At 43.5% G+C, this 19,787-nt stretch overlaps 1 protein-coding gene across 3 annotated transcripts in view; it reads left to right on the top strand.

The window, feature by feature from the left end:
- LOC137378169 (zinc finger protein 704-like) overlaps nt 1–19,787 on the top strand; it is a 140,326-nt gene that overhangs the window by 104,779 nt on the left and 15,760 nt on the right. For all 3 annotated transcript variants that reach the window (XM_068048316.1, XM_068048315.1, XM_068048314.1), the window contains exons 4-6: nt 147–379; nt 9,074–9,174; nt 17,582–17,843. In XM_068048316.1, coding sequence (XP_067904417.1) covers nt 147–379; nt 9,074–9,174; nt 17,582–17,843 — 596 coding nt within the window. The remainder of the gene's footprint in view (nt 1–146; nt 380–9,073; nt 9,175–17,581; nt 17,844–19,787) is intronic.

Here is a 19,787-nt window from a genome sequence, read left to right on the forward strand (position 1 = left end):
ATTTTCTGATGTGAACCAGCCTACTCAGTATTGCATATGATTTTCCAAATCACATATGTTTGTGTGTGTGTATATATGGGTAATTATGTTGGTCTCTGTACTTGTCTCATACTTTGGTAAACTGTATGTGTTTCTTTGTTTTCTAGATAACTGTAAAGTGTCAAAGGAGGGGCCTGCTTTGTCTGCCAGCTACGGCAGCAGCACTACCAGTGGTAATTGGAGTTGGGACATTCCAAGTGACCACTCCAATCCATCCACACCATCGCCACCATTGCCAACTGACAGCTCCAAACCATTATCTGGACAATCAGATGATGGCATTGATGAACCAGAGGCATCTCACTTCCCATTTGAAGAACCTACTCCCAGGAAAAGAAAGGTTTGATTTTTATTTCAAGACCAGTCCTGCTCAGTGATTTTATTTTGCAACCAGAAACCACTTAATTGTTCTGTAAATTGCTATACCAATGTCATGTTTAGCTTTTATCCAGCTGAGTCATTGCCCATGCTGGTTCTGCTAATTGGCTTGGTATGAAAATTGCAACCACTAAGCTTTTGTTTTTTTAAACATTTTACTTTTTTCTTTTGTCTCTCTCCTGGTTTTGTGTTGTGTCTGCCTTGAAACCACTGGATAGGATTCTTCTTTCACCCAACGAAACTCATTTTTTTCCTATCTTGACTAAAGTTGTCTCCTTGCTTTTTATTCTATCAGTTTATGAAATAAACAACCATGTGAAGCATAAGAGAGGTCTGCTTAGGAGTAATAGGCCATTGACATGGGATGTATTTCATTGTCGCTGCATCTGCACTGATTTAAACATTTCTTCTGTGGTGGTTTTGTGTTGCTGAATATATTTTATGAAGGATCTGTTATGCAGCAATCTGTAATAATGCTGCACACAATGCAGTGATGGTAGAGACTGTTTCCACTTAGGATAAAGAGTCATTACAGCTATTTGGGGCTTCTTCACACATTTTGTCATTTGAAAGGTTTTGCAATTGGTGTAGCACCTAAAATTTGGCAAAATTAACATGGTAGCTTCTGTCTTCACCCTCCAGTCATACTTGAGTAACAGTTTACAATTGCATACAATCTTAAACATAGCAAAATATCCCACGGTGCTTCATTAGATGTGGGATTAATTGAAAATAGAGGAGCATCTACAGAAAACAAATTAGGATGGGAAGTAACAGGCAGAGAAAGATAAGGAAACATTTCTGAGGTTTAGAGAGAGAATTGTATAGTACAGGTCTGTGATAGTTGAAGGCTATGACATTGATGGTGGAGCACAATTGGTGGGAAAGGAATGAGGAGTGCATCACAGTACAGACACGAAACAGTGGGGTGTACATGCTGAGATGTAATGCTGGGGGAAGTTGCAGAGTTAATGAAGAGTGAACCTATGAGGGATTTGTAGATGAGGTTGGTGAGATTGATATGATAGGTGAGCTGGATATTGTGCAGCAAATGGAGGAGAATATCGCCTGAAACTTGCACCATGACAGCATGTTTTTGTGCAAAATTTCTAAATGTTATCCCTGTATCTGTTGTGTTTTGGGGTGAGTAGAGCTGAGGGGAATACATTTTTCCACGAATCACAAAGGTAAAGGCTTTAGACAGTGAGGTTCATTTGGAGATAATCCACCGATTGATCTCAGATTGAAGTGCTTCAATTGGTGAAATCCACAATTATTGCATACAGTAATGTTTTTTTAAAGACTGGTTTTGTGCAGTGTTGCATGAACTGTTTAAAACATTGCATAATTTGTTAGTTTTGAAGCTTTTGTGCTTACAGATTCACTTTTTAACTGGTGATGTGGATTTAGAAATCTCACAGGACTTAATGCTAACCAACAGCTTTATTGGACAGAAATGTCCAGTTAATAGTCTTGCAAGAAAGTTCATAGAATGAAGTATGTGTGTCCATAGGTTAGGAAACTGAAAAGATGATAAAATTTGTGTCAACATGAAGAAATAACCACTTATTCTGTCTGCAAAGAATATTAAATTGCAAAAATAAGCACTATGATAGCATCATTAAGTTTGGGATGTAGGATCAGCTGCAGGCTATTTGTCCTTGGCACTCTACATGGTTACATTGTTGGAGTGTTTTCAGAGTATTCTGTTCGGCAATGCAGCCTACTTGAAAACTTCCTACAAAGTGAACAATACCTCGTTTTTAAAAAAGTGCTGGAAGTGTAAATGCAATTCCACTGAATTTGCAACATGTTACAGACCAATGCATTAAGTCAAGCTTTTTTTCATTTTTGGACTAGTGGGATGTTACCAAAGCTTTCATTCCCTTCTCGTGCATGTAAGAAAGCTCTGGCTTGTGTAATGGTTTGTCCGTACCATAAATACTGTACATTTACTTTAAAGGAAGTCAGTGCACGTAAATGTTTTCATAGAAATGCAATTAATTTAGATTTATTTTTGCAAGTTATTTCATAGAGAAGTTATTCTATAGCCATTTGTTCTTTTATTTTGGGGAAACTGAAATGCAGGTTAGCAGAAAACCAGCCATTTTCTCCATATAACTGGTATCCACACAATTCTGCAGTGACTGGAATTTCTGCTTTCTTTTATAAACCAGCTGCCAATGCAATTTTTACAGCATAGATTTTTAACATGAATCAGTGGCTCCTTTACATTAAGCTCTCATGCTGGTCTTAAATTATCTCTGTGTATATATGTGTCTTTTGCTGTGTGTGTTTATATCTTCACTTAAAATCTAATTTGAGGCTGTGACATGGCTGGCACTTTGGAATTGCCCCAGCAATGTAATCTCTGCTCCAACCACAATAGAGCCTTCTGCTGTTGAACAGGCTTGTTCACTTCTGGGTTTATGTTTTTTTTCTCTTTCTTTCATATTCACTAAAACTCCTTGCAGCTATTTTCTTTTGTTGACAATGGGAGGGGACGTCTGTTCTCTTTTCTAGACTAGATTAATACTTAACTGAAGAGGGAAGGTCTAACTTCTGTACATTTTTGCAGTCATTGCTTTTTTTAAGTGTATATTCAGCTCATTTTACATGTGGTTAAAACACTACAGATCAAGAATCTTAAATATTAGTGTCTCAAGCTTGGAATGTGATGCATTGGAAGAAACAAGCTGGGATTGTGGAGACTCCGGTTATACAAGTATTGATTTTTATGTTATTAGTGAAAACCACACACGAAGGAGACAAACGTTATATGAAAATTGCAAAGATGTTCTAGAATTATTTTTGTGAAAGTTTTATCTCCAGACAGGGATTGCTGCATTGGACAGTGGCACATTTCTGCTTTTTGTGTGCTGTGTTAACATGCAGCTTTCTTTGGTTCAGGTGTAGGGTAACATTCTTTTACATTACTCGAGCTGTACCTTTTAACTACAGCTTCAAGAGTACTTCTTTCTGCACTTCCACTTTCCATTTTCCCATCCTATGCAAGAGACAGGCATTTGAGCAATTCTGGAGAGCCTTATGCTGTGGACCTGCTTCCAAATTAAGAACTGGTTAGAGACTATCAGCAGATAAAGTGAAATCCCCCTTGCGCATAATTTTAGAATAGACAGGTTGTGTTTATTGCCCAAATTTTGGTGAATCCAAGCATAGAAACTGATAAAGGGAAAAGAGGTTAAGCAAATTAGAAACATAAAGGCACATTGTAAAAGCTCCTTTAGGTACGTGAAAAGCAAAAAATTAGCCAGGATGAATGTGGGTCCATTGAAGGCAGAGACAGGAGAGTTTGTGGCGGAGAGACTAAACAATTACTTTGGGTCTGTCTTCACGAAGGAAGGCACAAAAATCTCCCAGAAATACAGGGAAACCAAGGGACTTGTGAAAACGAGGAACTGAAAGTAATTAGTATCACGAAAGAGATAGTACTCGAAAAATTAACTGGATTGAAACTTGATAAATCCCCTGGACCAGATGAGCTACATCCCAGAGTATTCTTCTTTCTTCTTCTTTGGCCTCCTTGTCTCAGGAGACAATGGGTAAGCACCTGCAGGTGGTCAATGGTTTGTGGAACTGCGCCTGGAGTGTTGGAGGAGGTGGTTATAGAGATAGTGGTGCATTGGTGGTTATCTTTCAAAATTCTATAGATTCTGGAAGGTTCCTGCAGACTGGAAAGTAGCAAATGTAACCCCCACTATTTAAGAAGGGAGTGAGAGAGAAAACGGATAACTACAGACCTGTTTGTTAATTTGATGACGGTAGTGCGGAAAATGTCAAAATCTATTACAAAAGATGAGATAACTGGATACTTGGAAAATAATGATATGATTGGGCAGAGTCAGCATGGATTTGTGAAGGGGAAATCATGTTTGAAAACCTGTTGGAGTTTGTTGAGGATATTACTTGTAGCATAGATAAAGGAGAACCAGTGGATGTGGTGTATTTAGATTTTCAGAAGGCTTTTGATAAGGTCCCACACAGGAGGTTAGTAAACAAAATTAGAGCACATGGGATTGGGAGTAATATACTGCAATGGATTGAGAATTGGTTAACAGACAGAAAGCAGAGAGTAGGAATAAATGGGTCATTCTCAGGATGACAGGCTGTTACTAGGCACCGCAAGGATCAGTGCTAGGGCCACAGCTGTTTGCAATCTTATATAAATGATTTGGATATGGGGGCCAATTGTAATATTTCTAAATTTGTGGATGACACAAACCTAGGAGGGAATGCAAGTTGTGAGGAGGATGCAAGGAGGCTTCAAGTGGGTTTGGACAGGCTAAGTGAATGTGCAAGAACATCAAAGAAAAGAACAAAGAAAATTTACAGCACAGGAACAGGCCCTTCGGCCCTCCAAGCCTGCGCCGATCCAGATCCTCTATCTAAACATGACGCCTATTTTCTAAGGGTCTGTATCTCTTTACTTCCTGCCCATTCATGTATCTGTCTAGATACATCTTAAAAGACGCTATCGTGCCCACGTCTACCACCTCCGCTGGCAACGCGTTCCAGGCACCCACCACCCTCTGCGTAAAGAACTTTCCACGCATATCCCCCCTAAACTTTTCCCCTTTCACTTTGAACTCGTGACCCCTAGTAATTGAATCCCCCACTCTGGGGGAAAAAGCTTCTTGCTATCCAACCTGTCTATACCTCATGATTTTGTACACCTCAATCAGGTCCCCCCTCAACCTCCGTCTTTCTAATGAAAATAATCCTAATCTACTCGACCTCTCTTCATAGCTAGCGCCCTCCATACCAGGAAACATCCTGGTGAACCTCCTCTGCATCCTCTCCAAAGCATCCACATCCTTTTGGTAATGTGGCGACCAGAACTGCACGCAGTATTCCAAATGTGGCCGAACCAAAGTCTTATACAACTGTAACATGACCTGCCAACTCTTGTACTCAATACCCCGTCCGATGAAGGAAAGCATGCCATATGCCTTCTTGACCACTCTATTGACCTGCGTTGCCACCTTCAGGGAACAATGGACCTGAACTCCCAAATCTCTCTGTACATCAATGTTCCCCAGGACTTTTCCATTTACTGTATAGTTCACTCTTGAATTGGATCTTCCAAAATGCATCACCTCGCATTTGCCCTGATTGAACTCCATCTGCCATTTCTCTGCCCAACTCTCCAGTCTATCTATATTCTGCTGTATTCTCTGACAGTCCCCTTCACTATCTGCTACTCCACCAATCTTAGTGTCGTCTTCAAACAGAGATGGAATATTTATGTGAATAAGTGTGAAGTGATCCACTGAAAAAACAGAAGGGCAGAGTATTTCTTAAATAGTGAGAGGTTGGGAAGTGTTGCTGTCCAAAGAGACCTGGTGTCCTTGTTCATGAGTCACTCACTAAAAGCTAGTATGCAGGTGCAGCAAGCAATTAAGAAGGAAAATGGTATGTTGGTTTTCATTGCAAGGGGATTTGAGTACAGAGTAAAGATGTATTGCTTCAATTGTATAGACCCTTGGTGAGACCACACCTGGAGTATTGTATACAGTTTTGCTCTCCTTATCTAAGGAACGATATACTTGCCAAAGAGGGCGTGCAACTGAGGTTCGTCAGACTAATCCCTGGGATGGCGGGATTGTCTTATAAGGAGAGATTGCAGAAACTGGGCCTGTATTCTCTTAGAGTGTCGAAGACTGAGAGGTGATTTCATTGAAACTTACAAAATTCTTGCAGGGTGTGACAGGGCAGATGTGGATAGGATGTTTCCTCTGGCTGGTGAGTCTAGAACAAGGGGACACAGTCTCAGAATAAGGGGCAGGCCATTTAAGACTGAGATGAGGAGGAATTTCTTTACTCAGAGGCTGGTGAATCTGTGGAATTCTCTACCCCAAAGTGCTGTGGAAGCTCAATCATTGAGGATGTTCAAGACAGAAATCGTTAGATGTCTGAATACTAAACATAAATAGATATGGGGATAGTGGGGAAAAATGGCATTAGAGGTAGATGATCAGCCATGATCTGTTTGAATGGCAGAACAGGCTCGACGGGTCAAATGGCCTACTCCTGCTCCTATTCCCTACAATCCTATTTTAGAAACCCTTTTTGATTACTTGTAGCCACACATTGGCTCATATCCAAAAAGTAATTATGACTTCAGATGTTTCAATTGTTTGTGAAGATAGTGAAGTAGCCGTCCTTTTCCTGTGCTTCTATAAATGGCCAAACTAGGAATCTTGCCTTGTGTGTACTTAGTAGTTCCTAAGGGCATAAGTAAAGCTATCCTGTGCCTCAGCAGGATTACATATCGTACCCTGAGGGCAATGTTGATACCATATCCTAATAAAGCAATGTTCTTCCTTCCTGCTATGCAAATGCGTATCAAGTTCTAACCTTGATCGAGTCTGCATCCCAACCAGGATATGGTTGTGCTGCAACAAGTTAAACTATGGGATATTGAACCCACGCTCATAATTTTGGTGGAGTGTGTGAATGGTCAGGGGAATAAAAGTTGAGCAGGACAGTGACTTGTTTCCAGCTACAATAATAAGCCAAAATAAAAACAGAAAGTGCTGGATAAACTCAGCAGTGTCTGTGGAGACAGAAGCAGAGTTAACGGTTCAGGTCTGTGACCTTTCATCAGAACTGGCAAAGGTTAGAAAAGAATTAGATTTTAAGCAAGTGAAGGGAGTGGATGGGGTGGTGAGGAAAAGAACAAAAGGGGAGGTGTGTGATAGGGCAGGAGAGATTAAATGACAAAAGCGAAGACACTGTTAATGCTTGTGGTGAAAGGCAAAGCATTCGTCCAGAGAGAGTGTTAATGGCGGAATAATGAACAGCTCTGTCTACATGAAAAACAAGTACATGGTTAAAAAATAGATAAATGTTTTTTTTTAAAAAAAAGGCCAGTCATGCTCTGAAGTTATTGGACTCAACGCTCAGTCCGCAAGGCTGTAGAGTGCCTAATCGAAAGATCAGGTGCTGCTCCTTGAGCTTGTGTTGATGTTCACTGGAACACTGGAACTGGCCAAAGACAGAAATGTTGGCATGAGAGTGGGGGGGTGGGAAGGAGGGAGGGTTGTTGAATGGGAAGCGACCGGAAGCTCGGGATCATGCTTTCGGACTGAGCGGAGGTGTTCTGCAAAGCGGTCACCCAGTCTGCGTTTGGTCTCCTCAGTATAGAGGCAACCACATTGTGAGCAGCGAATACAGTATACTAAATTGAAGGAAGTACAAGTAAATCGCTGCTTCACCTGGAAGGAGTGTTGGGGCCTTGGATGGTGAGGAGGTAAAAGGGCAAGTATTACACCTCCTGCGATTGCATGGGATGGTGCCGTGAGAAGGGGACGAAATGTCAGGGGTAATGGAGGAGCGGACCAGGGTGTCGCGGAGGGAACAATGCCTTTGGAATGCTGACGGGAGGGGAAGGGAAGATGTGTTTGGTGGTGGCATCGTACTGGAGGTGGTGGAAATGGCAGAGGATGATCCTTTGGATGTGGAGGCTAGTGGGGTGGAAAGTGAGGACAAAGGGAACCCTGACGCGGTTCGGGGAAGGAGGGGAACGGATGAGGGCAGATGTACGGGAAATGGGTCGGACACAGTTTTTTCGGGGTGAGAGCAAGAAGTGGCACCGATACAGTCATCAGTGCACCGGAAAAAGAGTTGAGGGAGGGGGTCTGAGTAGGACTGGAACAAAGAATGTTCGACACATCCCACAAAAAGACAGGCATAGCTAGGACCGATGCGGGTAACCATAGCAACACCTTTTACTTGAAGGAAGTGAGTGGAGTTGAAGGAGAAGTTGTTCAGTGCAAGAGCAAGTTCAGCCAGGCAGAAGAGGGTGGTAGTGAATGGGACTGTTTGGGCCTCAGTTCAAGGAAGATGTGGAGAGGTCTCAGACCATCCTGGTGGGGGTCGGAGGTGTAGAGAGATTAGTGTTTTTATATTTTATTTTTTAACCATGTGCCTGTTTTTCATGTAGACAGAGCAAAAACCAGCCAAACCCAGCTGTCTTTTCCCAGTGCCTGCAGGCAGGGTGATGATATCATGAGCTCCAGTTTTCATCATTATCACCTCAGCAACACTGGAAAGGAGTACCACTTGTATCAAATGGATGTCCAGGCGCAAGTGAATTTTAACCAGCTCAACAGAGACGGAAGCAAATTTTTTTGCAATACCACAGAAATTTCCAAAGATTGGAGACATCTTGCTTTAATTTGAGGATGCTCGATGGACCATTGAGCTGCAGCAGATGTTGAAGACGTGCAGTAGCAGCCATTTTCTTCACCCTTCCTAATGGGAACCCACTGAAAATACTTAAATCAAGCTGATGCTGGATAACAGATTATTCTGCACTTCTGCCAGCAATCACAGCCACGAAGTAGATTCTTGCTTTCACGGTAAAGTGAATAGGTGGAGTTTGTCTATGAAACAAAGACCACCCTAATAGGCTTTAAAAGCCTTATCTCTGTTCCTCAAAGGACAAACTCAGTGAGGCTAAACTCCCAGCACAATAGCATAAAATTATGCCCTGATTCTGTCCCCAACAGGCAGTTGCCGCTAATGAGGCTTTGTGCTGGGAGTGCAGCCTCTTTGAATTTTCCTTATGGCGTTTACTGGGATTTAGTATATATGCTTTGTTCACTTTGCTCCATCTGTTCCACTCTTGCAGAACTCCATGAAGGTCATGTTTAAATGTTTGTGGAAGAATTGTGGGAAAGTTCTGAGTACGTCATCAGGGATACAGAAACACGTTCGCACACTCCATTTGGGGTAGGTCTGAAACTTACACATTCAGGTTGTGAGACTATATTATGACCTTTAAAACTGTTGCTTTGTCCTGAAGTGCCATTTTCTTTCATTTCTAAAAATCTGCAGTACCACACCATCTTTAATCTTCTGCTCAGCATTTATGTAGAAAGACCCTTCTCAAATAAACTTGACCTGTCATATTTGAAGCATTCCTGAATCGTTAGTTCAGTTTCAAATTGAGTGCAGTCTGAGACTGATAGAACACAGAACATAGAACAGTACAGCACAGTGCAGGCCCTTCAGCCCACGATGTTGTGCCGACCCTTTAACCTACTCTAAGATCAAACTACCTACATACCCTTCATTCTACTATCATCCATGTACCTATCCAAGTGTCGCTTAAATGTTCCTAATGTATCTGCTTCTACTACCACCGCTGGCAGTGCATTCCACGCACCCACCACTCTGTGTAAAGAACCTACCTCTGACATCTCCCCTAAACCTTCTTCAAATCACCTTAAAATTATGCCCCGTGGTGATGGCCCTTTCCGCCCTGGGAAAAATTCTCTGGCTATCCACTCTATCTATGCCTCATCATCTTGTACACCTCTATCAAGTCAGCTCTCATCCTTCTTCGCTCCAATGAGAAAAGCCCTAGCTCCCTCAACCTTTCTTCATAAGACATGCCCTCCAGTCCAGGCAGCATCCTGCTAAATCTCCTCTGCACCCTCTCTAAAGCTTCCACATCCTTCCTATAATGAGGTGACCAGAACTGAACACAATATTCCAAGTGTGGTCTAACCAGGGCTTTATATAGCTGCAGCATAACCTTGCAGCTCTTAAACACAATCCCCCTGTTAATGAAAGCCAACACACCATACGCCTTCTTAACAACCCTATCAACTTGGGTGGCAACTTTGAGGGATCTATGGACGTGGACCCCAAGATCCCTCTGTTCCGCCACACTGCCAAGAATCCTGTCTTTAAGCCTGTATTCTGCATTCAAATTCGACCTTCCAAAATGAATCACTTCACACTTTTCCAGGTTGACCTCCATCTGCCACTTCTCAGCCCAGCTCTGCATCCTGTCAATGTCCCGTTGCAACCTACAACAGCCCTCCACACTATCCACAACTCCAGCAACCTTTGTGTCATCGGCAAACTTACTAACCCAGCCTTCCACTTCCTGATCCAAGTCATTTATAAAAATCACAAAGAGCAGAGGTCCCAGAACAGATCCCTGCGGAACACCACTGGTCACTGAGCTCCAGGCTGAATACTTTCCATCTGTTACCACCCTCTGTCTTCTATGGGCCAGCCAATTCTGTATCCAGACAGCCAAATTTCCCTGTATCCCATGCCTCCTTACTTTCTGAATGAACCTACCATGGGGAACCTTATCAAACGCCTTGCTAAAATCCATATACACCACATCCACTGCTCTTCCTTCATCAATGTGTTTTGTCACATCTTCAAAGAATTCAATAAGGCTTGTGAGGCATGACCTGCCCCTCACAAAGCCATGCTGACTATCTCTAATCAAACTATGCTTTTCCAAATAATCATAAATCCTGTCTCTCAGAATCCTCTCCAATAATTTGCCCACCACCGACGTAAGACTGACTGGTCTGTAATTTCCAGGGTTATCCCTATTCCCTTTCTTCAACAAGGGAATAACATTTGCCACCCTCCAATCATCTGGTACTACTCCAGTGGACAGTGAGGACGCAAAGATCATCGCCAAAGGCGCGGCAATCTCTTCCCTCGCTTCCCGTAATAACCTTGGGTATATCCCGTCTGGCCCCGGGGACTTATCTATCCTCATATCTTTCAAAATTTCCAGCACATCCTCCTTCTTAACATCCACCTGTTCGAGCATATCAGCCTGTTTCACGCTGTCCTCACAAACGACAAGGTCCCTCTCACTAGTGAATACTGAAGCAAAGTATTCATTAAGGACCTCCCCTACCTCCTCCGACTCCAGGCACAAGTTCCCTCCACTATCCCTGATCGGCCCTACCCTCACTCTGGCCATCCTCTTGTTCCTCACATAAGTGTAGAACGCCTTGGGACTTTCCTTAATCCTACCCGCCAAGACTTTTTCATGTCCCCTTCTAGCTCTCCTAAGTCCAATCTTCAGTTCCTTCCTGGCTACCTTGTAACCCTCTACAGCCCTGTCTGATCCTTGCTTCCTCAACCTTAAGTAAGCTTCCTTCTTCCTCTTGACTAGCTGTTCCACATCTCTTGTCATCCAAGGTTCCTTCACCCTACCATCCCTTCCTTGCCTCATCGGGACAAACCTATCCAGCAGTCGCAGCAAGTGCTCCCTAAACAACCTCCACATTTCTGTCGTGCATTTCCCTGAGAACATCTGTTCCCAATTTAAGCTCCCCCGTTCCTGCCTAATAGCATTGTAATTCCCCCTCCCCCAATTAAATATTTTCCCATCCCGTCTGCTCCGATCCCTCTCCATGACTTTCGTAAAGGTCAGGGAGTTGTGATCACTATCACCGAAATGCTCTCCCACCGAGAGAGCATTTCCTGCCTGGCCTGGTTCGTTGCCAAGCACCAAATCCAATATAGCCTCCCCTCTAGTCGGCCTATATTGAGTCAGGAAACCTTCCTGGACACACCTGACAAAATCTGCTCCATCCAAACTATTTGCACTAAGGAGGTTCCAATCAATATTAGGGAAGTTGAAGTCACCCATGACAACAACCCTGTTACTTCTGCACCTTTCCAAAATCTGCCTCCCTATCTGTTCCTCCATGTCTCTGTTGCGATTGGGGGGTCTATAGAAGTCTCCCAATAAAGTGACTGCTCCTTTCCTGTTTCTGACTTCCACCCATACTGACTCAGTAGACAAACCCTCCTCGACGACCTCCCTTTCTGCAGCTGTGATACTATCCCTGATTAGCAATGCCACTCCCCCGCCTCTTTTACCTCCCTCCCTATTCCTTTTGAAACATCTAAACCCCAGAACATCCAACATCCATTCCTGCCCCTGTGATATCCAAGTTTCCGTAATGGCCACAACATCGTAGCTCCAAGTACTGATCCATGCTCTAAGTTCATCACCCTTATTCCTGAAACTTCTTGCGTTAAAATAGACACACTTCAACCCATCATACTGGCTGCAATTTTGCCCTGTCAACTGTCTAACCTTCCTCACAGACTCTCTGCACTCTGTATCTGCCTGTTCAACAGCTACTCCATCCACTGATCCGTAGCTCCGGTTCCCATCCCCCTGCCAAACAATTTAAACCCTCCCGAAGAGCTCTAGCAAACCTCCCGCCCAGGATATTGGTGCCCCTCCAGTTCAGATGTAACCCGTCCTTCTTGTACAGGTCCCACCTTCCTCAGAAGGTATCCCAATGATCCACATATCTGAAGCCCTCCCTCCTGCACCAGCTCTGTAGCCACGTGTTCAGCTGCACTCGCTCTCTGTTTCTAGTCTCACTAGCACGTGGCACCGGAATCAATCTTGAGATTACTACTCTGCTCGTCCTGCCTTTTAGCTTCCAACCTAACTCCCTATATTCGCTTTTCAGGTCCTCATCGCTTTTCCTAGCTATGTCATTGGTACCGATGTGTACCACGACTTCTGGCTGCTCCCCCTCCCCCTTAAGAATCCTGTAGACTCGATCCGAGACATCCCTGACCCTGGCACCCGGGAGGCAACATACCATCCGGGAGTCTCGTTCGCGACCACAGAATCTCCTGTCTGTTCCTCTAACCATTGAATCTCCTATCACTATCACTCTCCTATTCTCCCCCCTTTCATTCTGAGCCACAGAGCCAGGCTCAGTGCCAGAGACCTGGCCGCTGTGGCTTTCCCCTAGTAGGTCGTCCCCCCCCCCCCCCCCCCCCCCCAACGGTATACTTATTATTGAGGGGAACGGCCACAGAAGATCCCTGCACTGTGCGCCTGTTCCCTTTCCCTCCCCTGACGGTCACCCAGCTACCTTTATCCTGTAACTTAGGTGTCACTACTTCCCTATAACTGCTCTCTATCACCCCCTCAGCCTCCTGAATGATCCGAAGTTCATCCAGCTCCAGCTCCAATTCCCTAACACGGTCTGTGAGGAGCTGGAGTTGGGTGCACTTCTCACAGGTGAAGCCAGCAGAGACACAAGTGGTGACCCTTACCTCCCACATCCTGCAAGAGGAGCATGCAACTGCCCTAGCTTCCATCCCCTCTGCTCTAAATTGACAAAAGAGATTTAAAAAAAATAAAAATAAAGGAAAACCTTACCTTACCAAACCCTCCACACGAGTCCTTTTTTTTTAGGTTTGATAGGTTTGTATTAGTAAGTTACCCAGTGGCTTCCATGTTCAAAGACTGTTCAGAACCTTTTAAGGTATTTGTGATGCAGAGTTCTTGTACAGTTGAAACTCATCATTGTTGGGACCAGTGACATCCTGGGACATTAACAGGAGTGAGAACTTATGGTCCTACTCGCCAGTTGTTGTTCCTGAAAACAGTTTTGCATCCTCGAATAGGCAGCATAACTTTTTTTGACCAAATAAAGTATCCCACTTTGGTTACAGTACTCTGTATTAATACATTGGCAACAGTGATACTGAACCCTGACCTCAATCCACTGTTTACGTGTTAAGGTCGCTTCTTTTCGCCTTCACGTTCATTTTGACAACACCACCAGTTGTAACATGACAATCTGCACACTCTGTAAGCTGCCTGCTATTCAGTTAACACCCAAGGTTAAATATAAACTCTGACATGAAAGTAGTTCAGACTTTGTACTGAAATTTCTGTTATGCTATGAATATACCCTCATATTAGAGAATTCTTGTACTTTTCAGCAAAGAAAATCTGTTACCTATGGAGAAAAGGAAAAGTAATAGTCACTTTTAGGCGATTTAAAGTTTATGTATGAGTGACACCACAATTTACTTGCATTTCTAACTATTACGCAGTTATTTTTCCAGTCACATTCTGTATCATATCACATACTTTGCAATCACTTGATGCTATCGTGACCTGCTAGTACTGAAACATTAAAAAAAAATTACTGTGCTCCTCATTCCCACCTCTGGTGGAAGTAGCATGGTGTGTGGCAGTAATCTTGGGAGAAGCTGATTGAGGAATGACCTGAGGCGAGGGACATTTTGTGTTTCAAGGGATTGTGGTAGGATAGATGGTAAGTTGGTTAAGAGCCAGAAAGAGAGTAGTGATTAATGGATTTTTTTTTTGGGTGTAAAAGTTTAAGCATTGGTATTGGCTTAGTCTTTGGTCCATTGCCGTTCTCAATATATAACAATCCAGACTGAAGAATAGAGGGTACAATTTCAAACTTTGCAGATGACCCAAAAATAGAGAGTATGGTTAACTGAAGAGGACTGTATCGAATTGTAGGAGGATTTAACAGGTTGGTATGGGAGAGATGTCTTGTAAAATTTTATGCAAATGGGACAATCTGTAAACTAAATGATAAAACTGTAAAAGGAGTAGACGAGGAGATTTAAGGGTTCAGATACAAAAACCCTTAAAACTGAGAACAAGTTGATAAAACAGTTTCAAGGATAAATTTCAGTGTGAGTGGGGAAATGGGAAGAGGAGGAGAGCTCTTTCAGAGAGCCAGCTCAGGCACAATGGGCAGAATCTAACAGCGATTGTTTGTTTATTTTCAGGAGTTGGGTCCATTTCCAGGTCCAGACCCCACAAGGGTCTGCAGTGCGCACTCTAGAGCAGTCTTCTGAGAGGCAGCTTCCTAACTGGCCGCCTCCTCCGCCATCCTGCAGGTTCCTGAGACTGCAGGCCTAATCAGAGAACCTGCAGCCCCACCAGGCACTGCTCAGGCTGAAAGGAGAGCGCGAGGGCACCTCAAATTGGAGGTGCCCTTGGAAACGTTCATAAAATGGATGAAATAATGAGCAACAAAGCCGGTAGGCCAATCGGAGCGGAGGGGAAACCTCTCCAGAGGAATCATTTGGGCCACAGTTGTGCCCTTTCATACCCGCAGCCCTGAGTGTGTGGCATAGAGCCTCTGCTCTGATGGCCACCTAGCTTGTCTCCGAGAGACCGCCTCCACAGAGCTGCCAGGCTTGGCACTCGTTGGGAGTCCGCTTTGACACCGGAGAAATCCTGACTGAGTCCTCCCTACTACCCTGATTAGGCTCTTAATTGTTGGCTACCTGCCACTGCCAGATGAGTAGATGCTGACGTTGTTCACCCGCCTCTGGCAAGATCATAAAGTATATCATGGATGGGATTTTTGGTGTCTCAGGGAATCAAGAGCTATGAGGAGTGGGCGGAAAGGTGGGGTTAAAGCCCAAGGTCAGCCATGTTGGTATTGAATGGCAGAGCAGGCATGATGGGCCATATGGTCTACTCCTGCTCCTGTTTCTTAAGGCCGCCCAGAGGCAGGAATGCATCTGTCCGCTGTTTGAAAGTCGGACCGGGGCCAAATCTCTAATCTCCAAATTTGCTCCTGGTCCCACCTTCAAACCCGCATCCATGGGGCCAAGTAGATTCCGCCCAATGACTCAAATTACCTTTTGTTATGCAAAATTCTGTGATTTCTAGAAGATCAGCTATATGTTTTTTTTTTAAAAATCATTGGAAGTTAAGAAAAATATATGGTGGGGTGGGGGGGGGGAAGGAGGTGATTTGCAAAAAATACTGTAATAAATCAGCATGAATATAATGCATGGAATGATAAAGGGAGGTGTGTTTATTGCTCCGCACTTCATTGAAGTCTTAGTGCAACTGCGTAGTTGTGGGCTGGGGGGGAATGACAGACGTTCCTCTTTCTCCATCTCTTCCCTCCTTTTGAATGAAAAATTTGGAGGAAGAGCTAAGGGCAGCTTGGATGCAGCTGGTGCAAGGTCTGGGGAGACAATGATGAAACTTTAATATCCTCATTGAGTAAAAATTGCAACCACTGCTGCTTTAATGACTCCCTAATAATAGTATTTCAATTGTGTTTTCAAATACATTATCAGCAAGGTTAAAAAGTAATGTTGCAGTGTTGAGTTTTATATCGTACTTCCAAAAACTTTGTGCACATAATATATTAAGAATTTTTGTTTCATGTGTATAGTACACATTGGCACCAACTTGCACTTTAGCCGGGATTTTATCTGCGCAATGGGGGTCTCTGCTACCAGCTAAAGTGCCGGCAAGAGCCCCTGCGTCGCCTCCTATGGGGAAGGCCCGCCGCATTACGTGCCAATTAGGCACTTAAATGGACAGCGGTGGGCCTTCCCTGGTGACAAGTCCCGCCTGCTGAGAGCTGCCAGCCAATCAGAGGCCAACAGCTCTTTTGCTGAGCAGTGCCACCTCTGAGGCAGTGCTGCTGCAGGTACTGGAGGCACAGGAGCCAAGCTGCAGGTGAGTCAGGGCAGGAGGGGTTTTGTGGGATGGGGGTCACGGAGGAGGGGGATGTAGGGGGGTCGACAGCAAGGGCAGGGGGTGACTCTCAGTGGACCCCCCTTCCTGGTGTCGGATCCTTTGATCAGGCACTAAGTGCCTTTGAACGAGGGACCCCCCCCCCCCCAATCCCTCACCAGAGCCGGCAAGTAACCCGCACAGGTTTGCTTGGCATGCTCCCTGTGCGGCAACAGGCTTGCCCACCGCTGGGCTAAGACCGGCGGTGGAAGGATAAGGCCCTTAATTAGGCATCAATTGCTCACTTAAGGGCCTCAATTGGTGGAGGGGCAGGAAGGCCGCCCACAGGCCTTCCTACCCTGGACTTAATTTAGGCGGAGGCAGGAAGGTGACGGGGATCCAAAGTCGCCACGGGAGAGAGCATAAAATTCCCCCCTTACTTGAGCCAGTCTACTCAAACTAATTTGTAACATCAAATTTATCGAGTAAATGAACCTAAATGAGCAAAGTGTTCTCTCGCATCCTAACTAAAAGTTAGTATTTTTGTTTTTACTGATAGAATCTTTAATATATCAAAATATCCCAAAGTGCTTTACAAGAATTGGGGAAGGGGAAATGAGGTACCATACAGAAAAGCCTGGGTGGTGACTAAAAGGCAAGATTTTGAGGAGGTATTTGAAAGTGGGATGACTTGAAGCAAGAAAGGAGGGATTTTAGGAGGGAATTCTAGAGAGCAGGTCTTGATGGGTGGGACACTGCCAGAGGTGGCAGAAAGGGTAAGGGGAGAACATACAGCAATCCAGACTCAGAAAAAACAAACTTGGAGCTGGGTGTAGTGCTAGAGCTAGGCTAGAGAAATGTAATGGAAGAGTAAATAAAACTCCGGTTTCTTGTAACAGAATAAATGGCATGGAGAACAGAAACCACAAATCTGGGCAGCAAAGTGGTTTATTTTTATAAACAATCATATTTGTAACTCATCAACTGAGCAAAAAACTCAGCAATAGTGTTTTGAGCTAATTGTGAAACTGCAATGCTGCAAAGCCTATATAACCATACATGTGTCGTATGTTACAGGCATAATGGTGACTCTGATCACTGTGATGGTGAAGAAGACTTCTACTATTCCGAGATTGATGTGGATGTCGATTCATTAACAGATGGATTGAGTAGCCTTACACCAATGTCTCCAACTACCACAATGCCACCAGTTTTTCCTAATGTGGATTCTGGATGTTCAGATCCAGTTTTGGTGAAGAGTGAGGAGAAGTTAGTGACTCCTTTGAGCCAGTCTGCACCAACTAATTTGTATCATGTACGCACTGACCATGCTTATCAGGTAAGTAATTAGGGGAAAAAATCCAAGCATGATTAAAAGATAGCAAACATTTTTACATCTCCTTCTGGTGTGTCACTCAGTTGTGAAAGCTACAAACTCTACAACAATTATTTTAATACAGTTCGGTCTTGTTTAAAATATCAGACACAATATTGAATAAGCTTTCAATGGATCATTTCTAATTTAATAAAATCTATTTCAACAAACATTACTGAAAGAAAGAACAAACTTGCTTTTATATAGCATCTTTTCATTCCTCAGGGCATCCCAAAGCACTTCAGCCAATAGTTTACTTTTGAAATGTAGTTTCTTTTCTGCAAGCAAACATGGCAGTCCATTTAGACACAAAGAGAAGTGACTTGACTATCTGTTTTCATTGGTAATGGTTAAGAGGGGAAGGATGTTCAGGATGCTGGGAGAAGTCCCTGCTCTTCAAATAATGCCATGGGATCTATTGTATCCATTTACATCTCATTCAAAAGACGGTACCTCCGACCATGCAGCAGTCCTTTAGTCTGTACAGGAGTGTCAATCTAGGTTAAGTGCACAAGTCCTAAAGCAGAGTTTGAACTCACCAACTTGTGACTTAGAGGTAAGAGTATTAGCACTGAGGTAAACTGATGCTGAAGAAAGATTAATATATTTCTAATATACTTCATTCTGCCATAAATCTGTATTTGTAGAAAGAATTCTGGTAAAATACTGTCAATTTAGAGAGTAATTTGTCTGAGCCTCTCGGCACAAGTACTAGTGAGAAAATCAGGACTACAATGTTGTAGTCCTATCCCTGCTACCATGTTCATCACTTGCGAGGCTCTGCAGAAACTGGACCCTGACAAATGACCCCTAAACATGCACACAGATAACAAGCTTGTCATTTCTGTGCACCCCACCCCATCTCCCCCGCCCCCCCCCCCCCTTTCCCACATACAAAGAAGTACAACGCAGTAATCATGGATTGTTGGAGCACAGAAACCAGCCTTTCGGCCTATCAAGTCTCCACATGAGCCACCTAGTGTTATCTGTTTCTCCTATTTGCTCCACAGATCCTTTAATCTTTCTCAAGTAACTATCTAATTTCTTTTTTAAAAGAATATATGGACTCTGCTTCAGGAGTGGTTTGTGGCAGAGAAGTTTATCCTCTGAAAGTTTTTCTAACTTCCCCTTTTTGTTCGTCTACAGTGGCTATTTCAGTTTTTTTTTAAACCGTTCGATTGCTAGAATACAAGAGCCAAGTTATAACTAAATTTTTGTATTTCTGTGGGGATTTCTTAATCTGTAGGTTTTTTCTTCTATCTGTTGATAGAACTATCCTGCTTCATTGCTTACTTTTGCCTTGGCATACCATAATCTAATCACTTAACTGGTTCGGAACTTCCTTTTTCTGCTGTTTTAGCATTGTCATTAACCCATTGATAACAAATGGGGTTAAACACTACCAATAAATTTGCAGAGAGAGGAATTCCAGACTCCTGCTTTAAACAATCACTAATATTCCATAACATAATTCTAGGGCCCCAGTATTTAGATTTACACTTTAAATATCATGCTGTACATTAACATCTTCATTTGGGTACACAAAGTCTCAAAAAAAAACGTCATGGGAAATATCTACAAATATCACGGTGAAATTCCTGTTTCTTGTTTAAATCCGTTCCTTCCTTACAGATGTCCCATTCTGGCCTATTCTCAAGAACCCTAGGTGAAGGGCGAAAGCCCATAGTGCAGTACATGGTCAAATTTGATAAGGGTAAAAGAAATGGTAGGTTAACTCGAGAGCAGTGATTAGGTGGCACCAAGCTTGGAATTTTAATGTCGGCAGGTGGTTTTTGCTGTTTTGAGTTTTCCCCCCCTCCACTACAACAGTGACTACACTTCAAAAGTACTTAGGTAAAATATGGCAGATGCTGAAAATCTGAAATCTAAACAGAAAATGATGGAAAT

Source organism: Heterodontus francisci, chromosome 16 (genome assembly GCF_036365525.1).
Source record: "Heterodontus francisci isolate sHetFra1 chromosome 16, sHetFra1.hap1, whole genome shotgun sequence".
Classification (NCBI taxonomy): Eukaryota; Metazoa; Chordata; class Chondrichthyes; order Heterodontiformes; family Heterodontidae; genus Heterodontus; species Heterodontus francisci.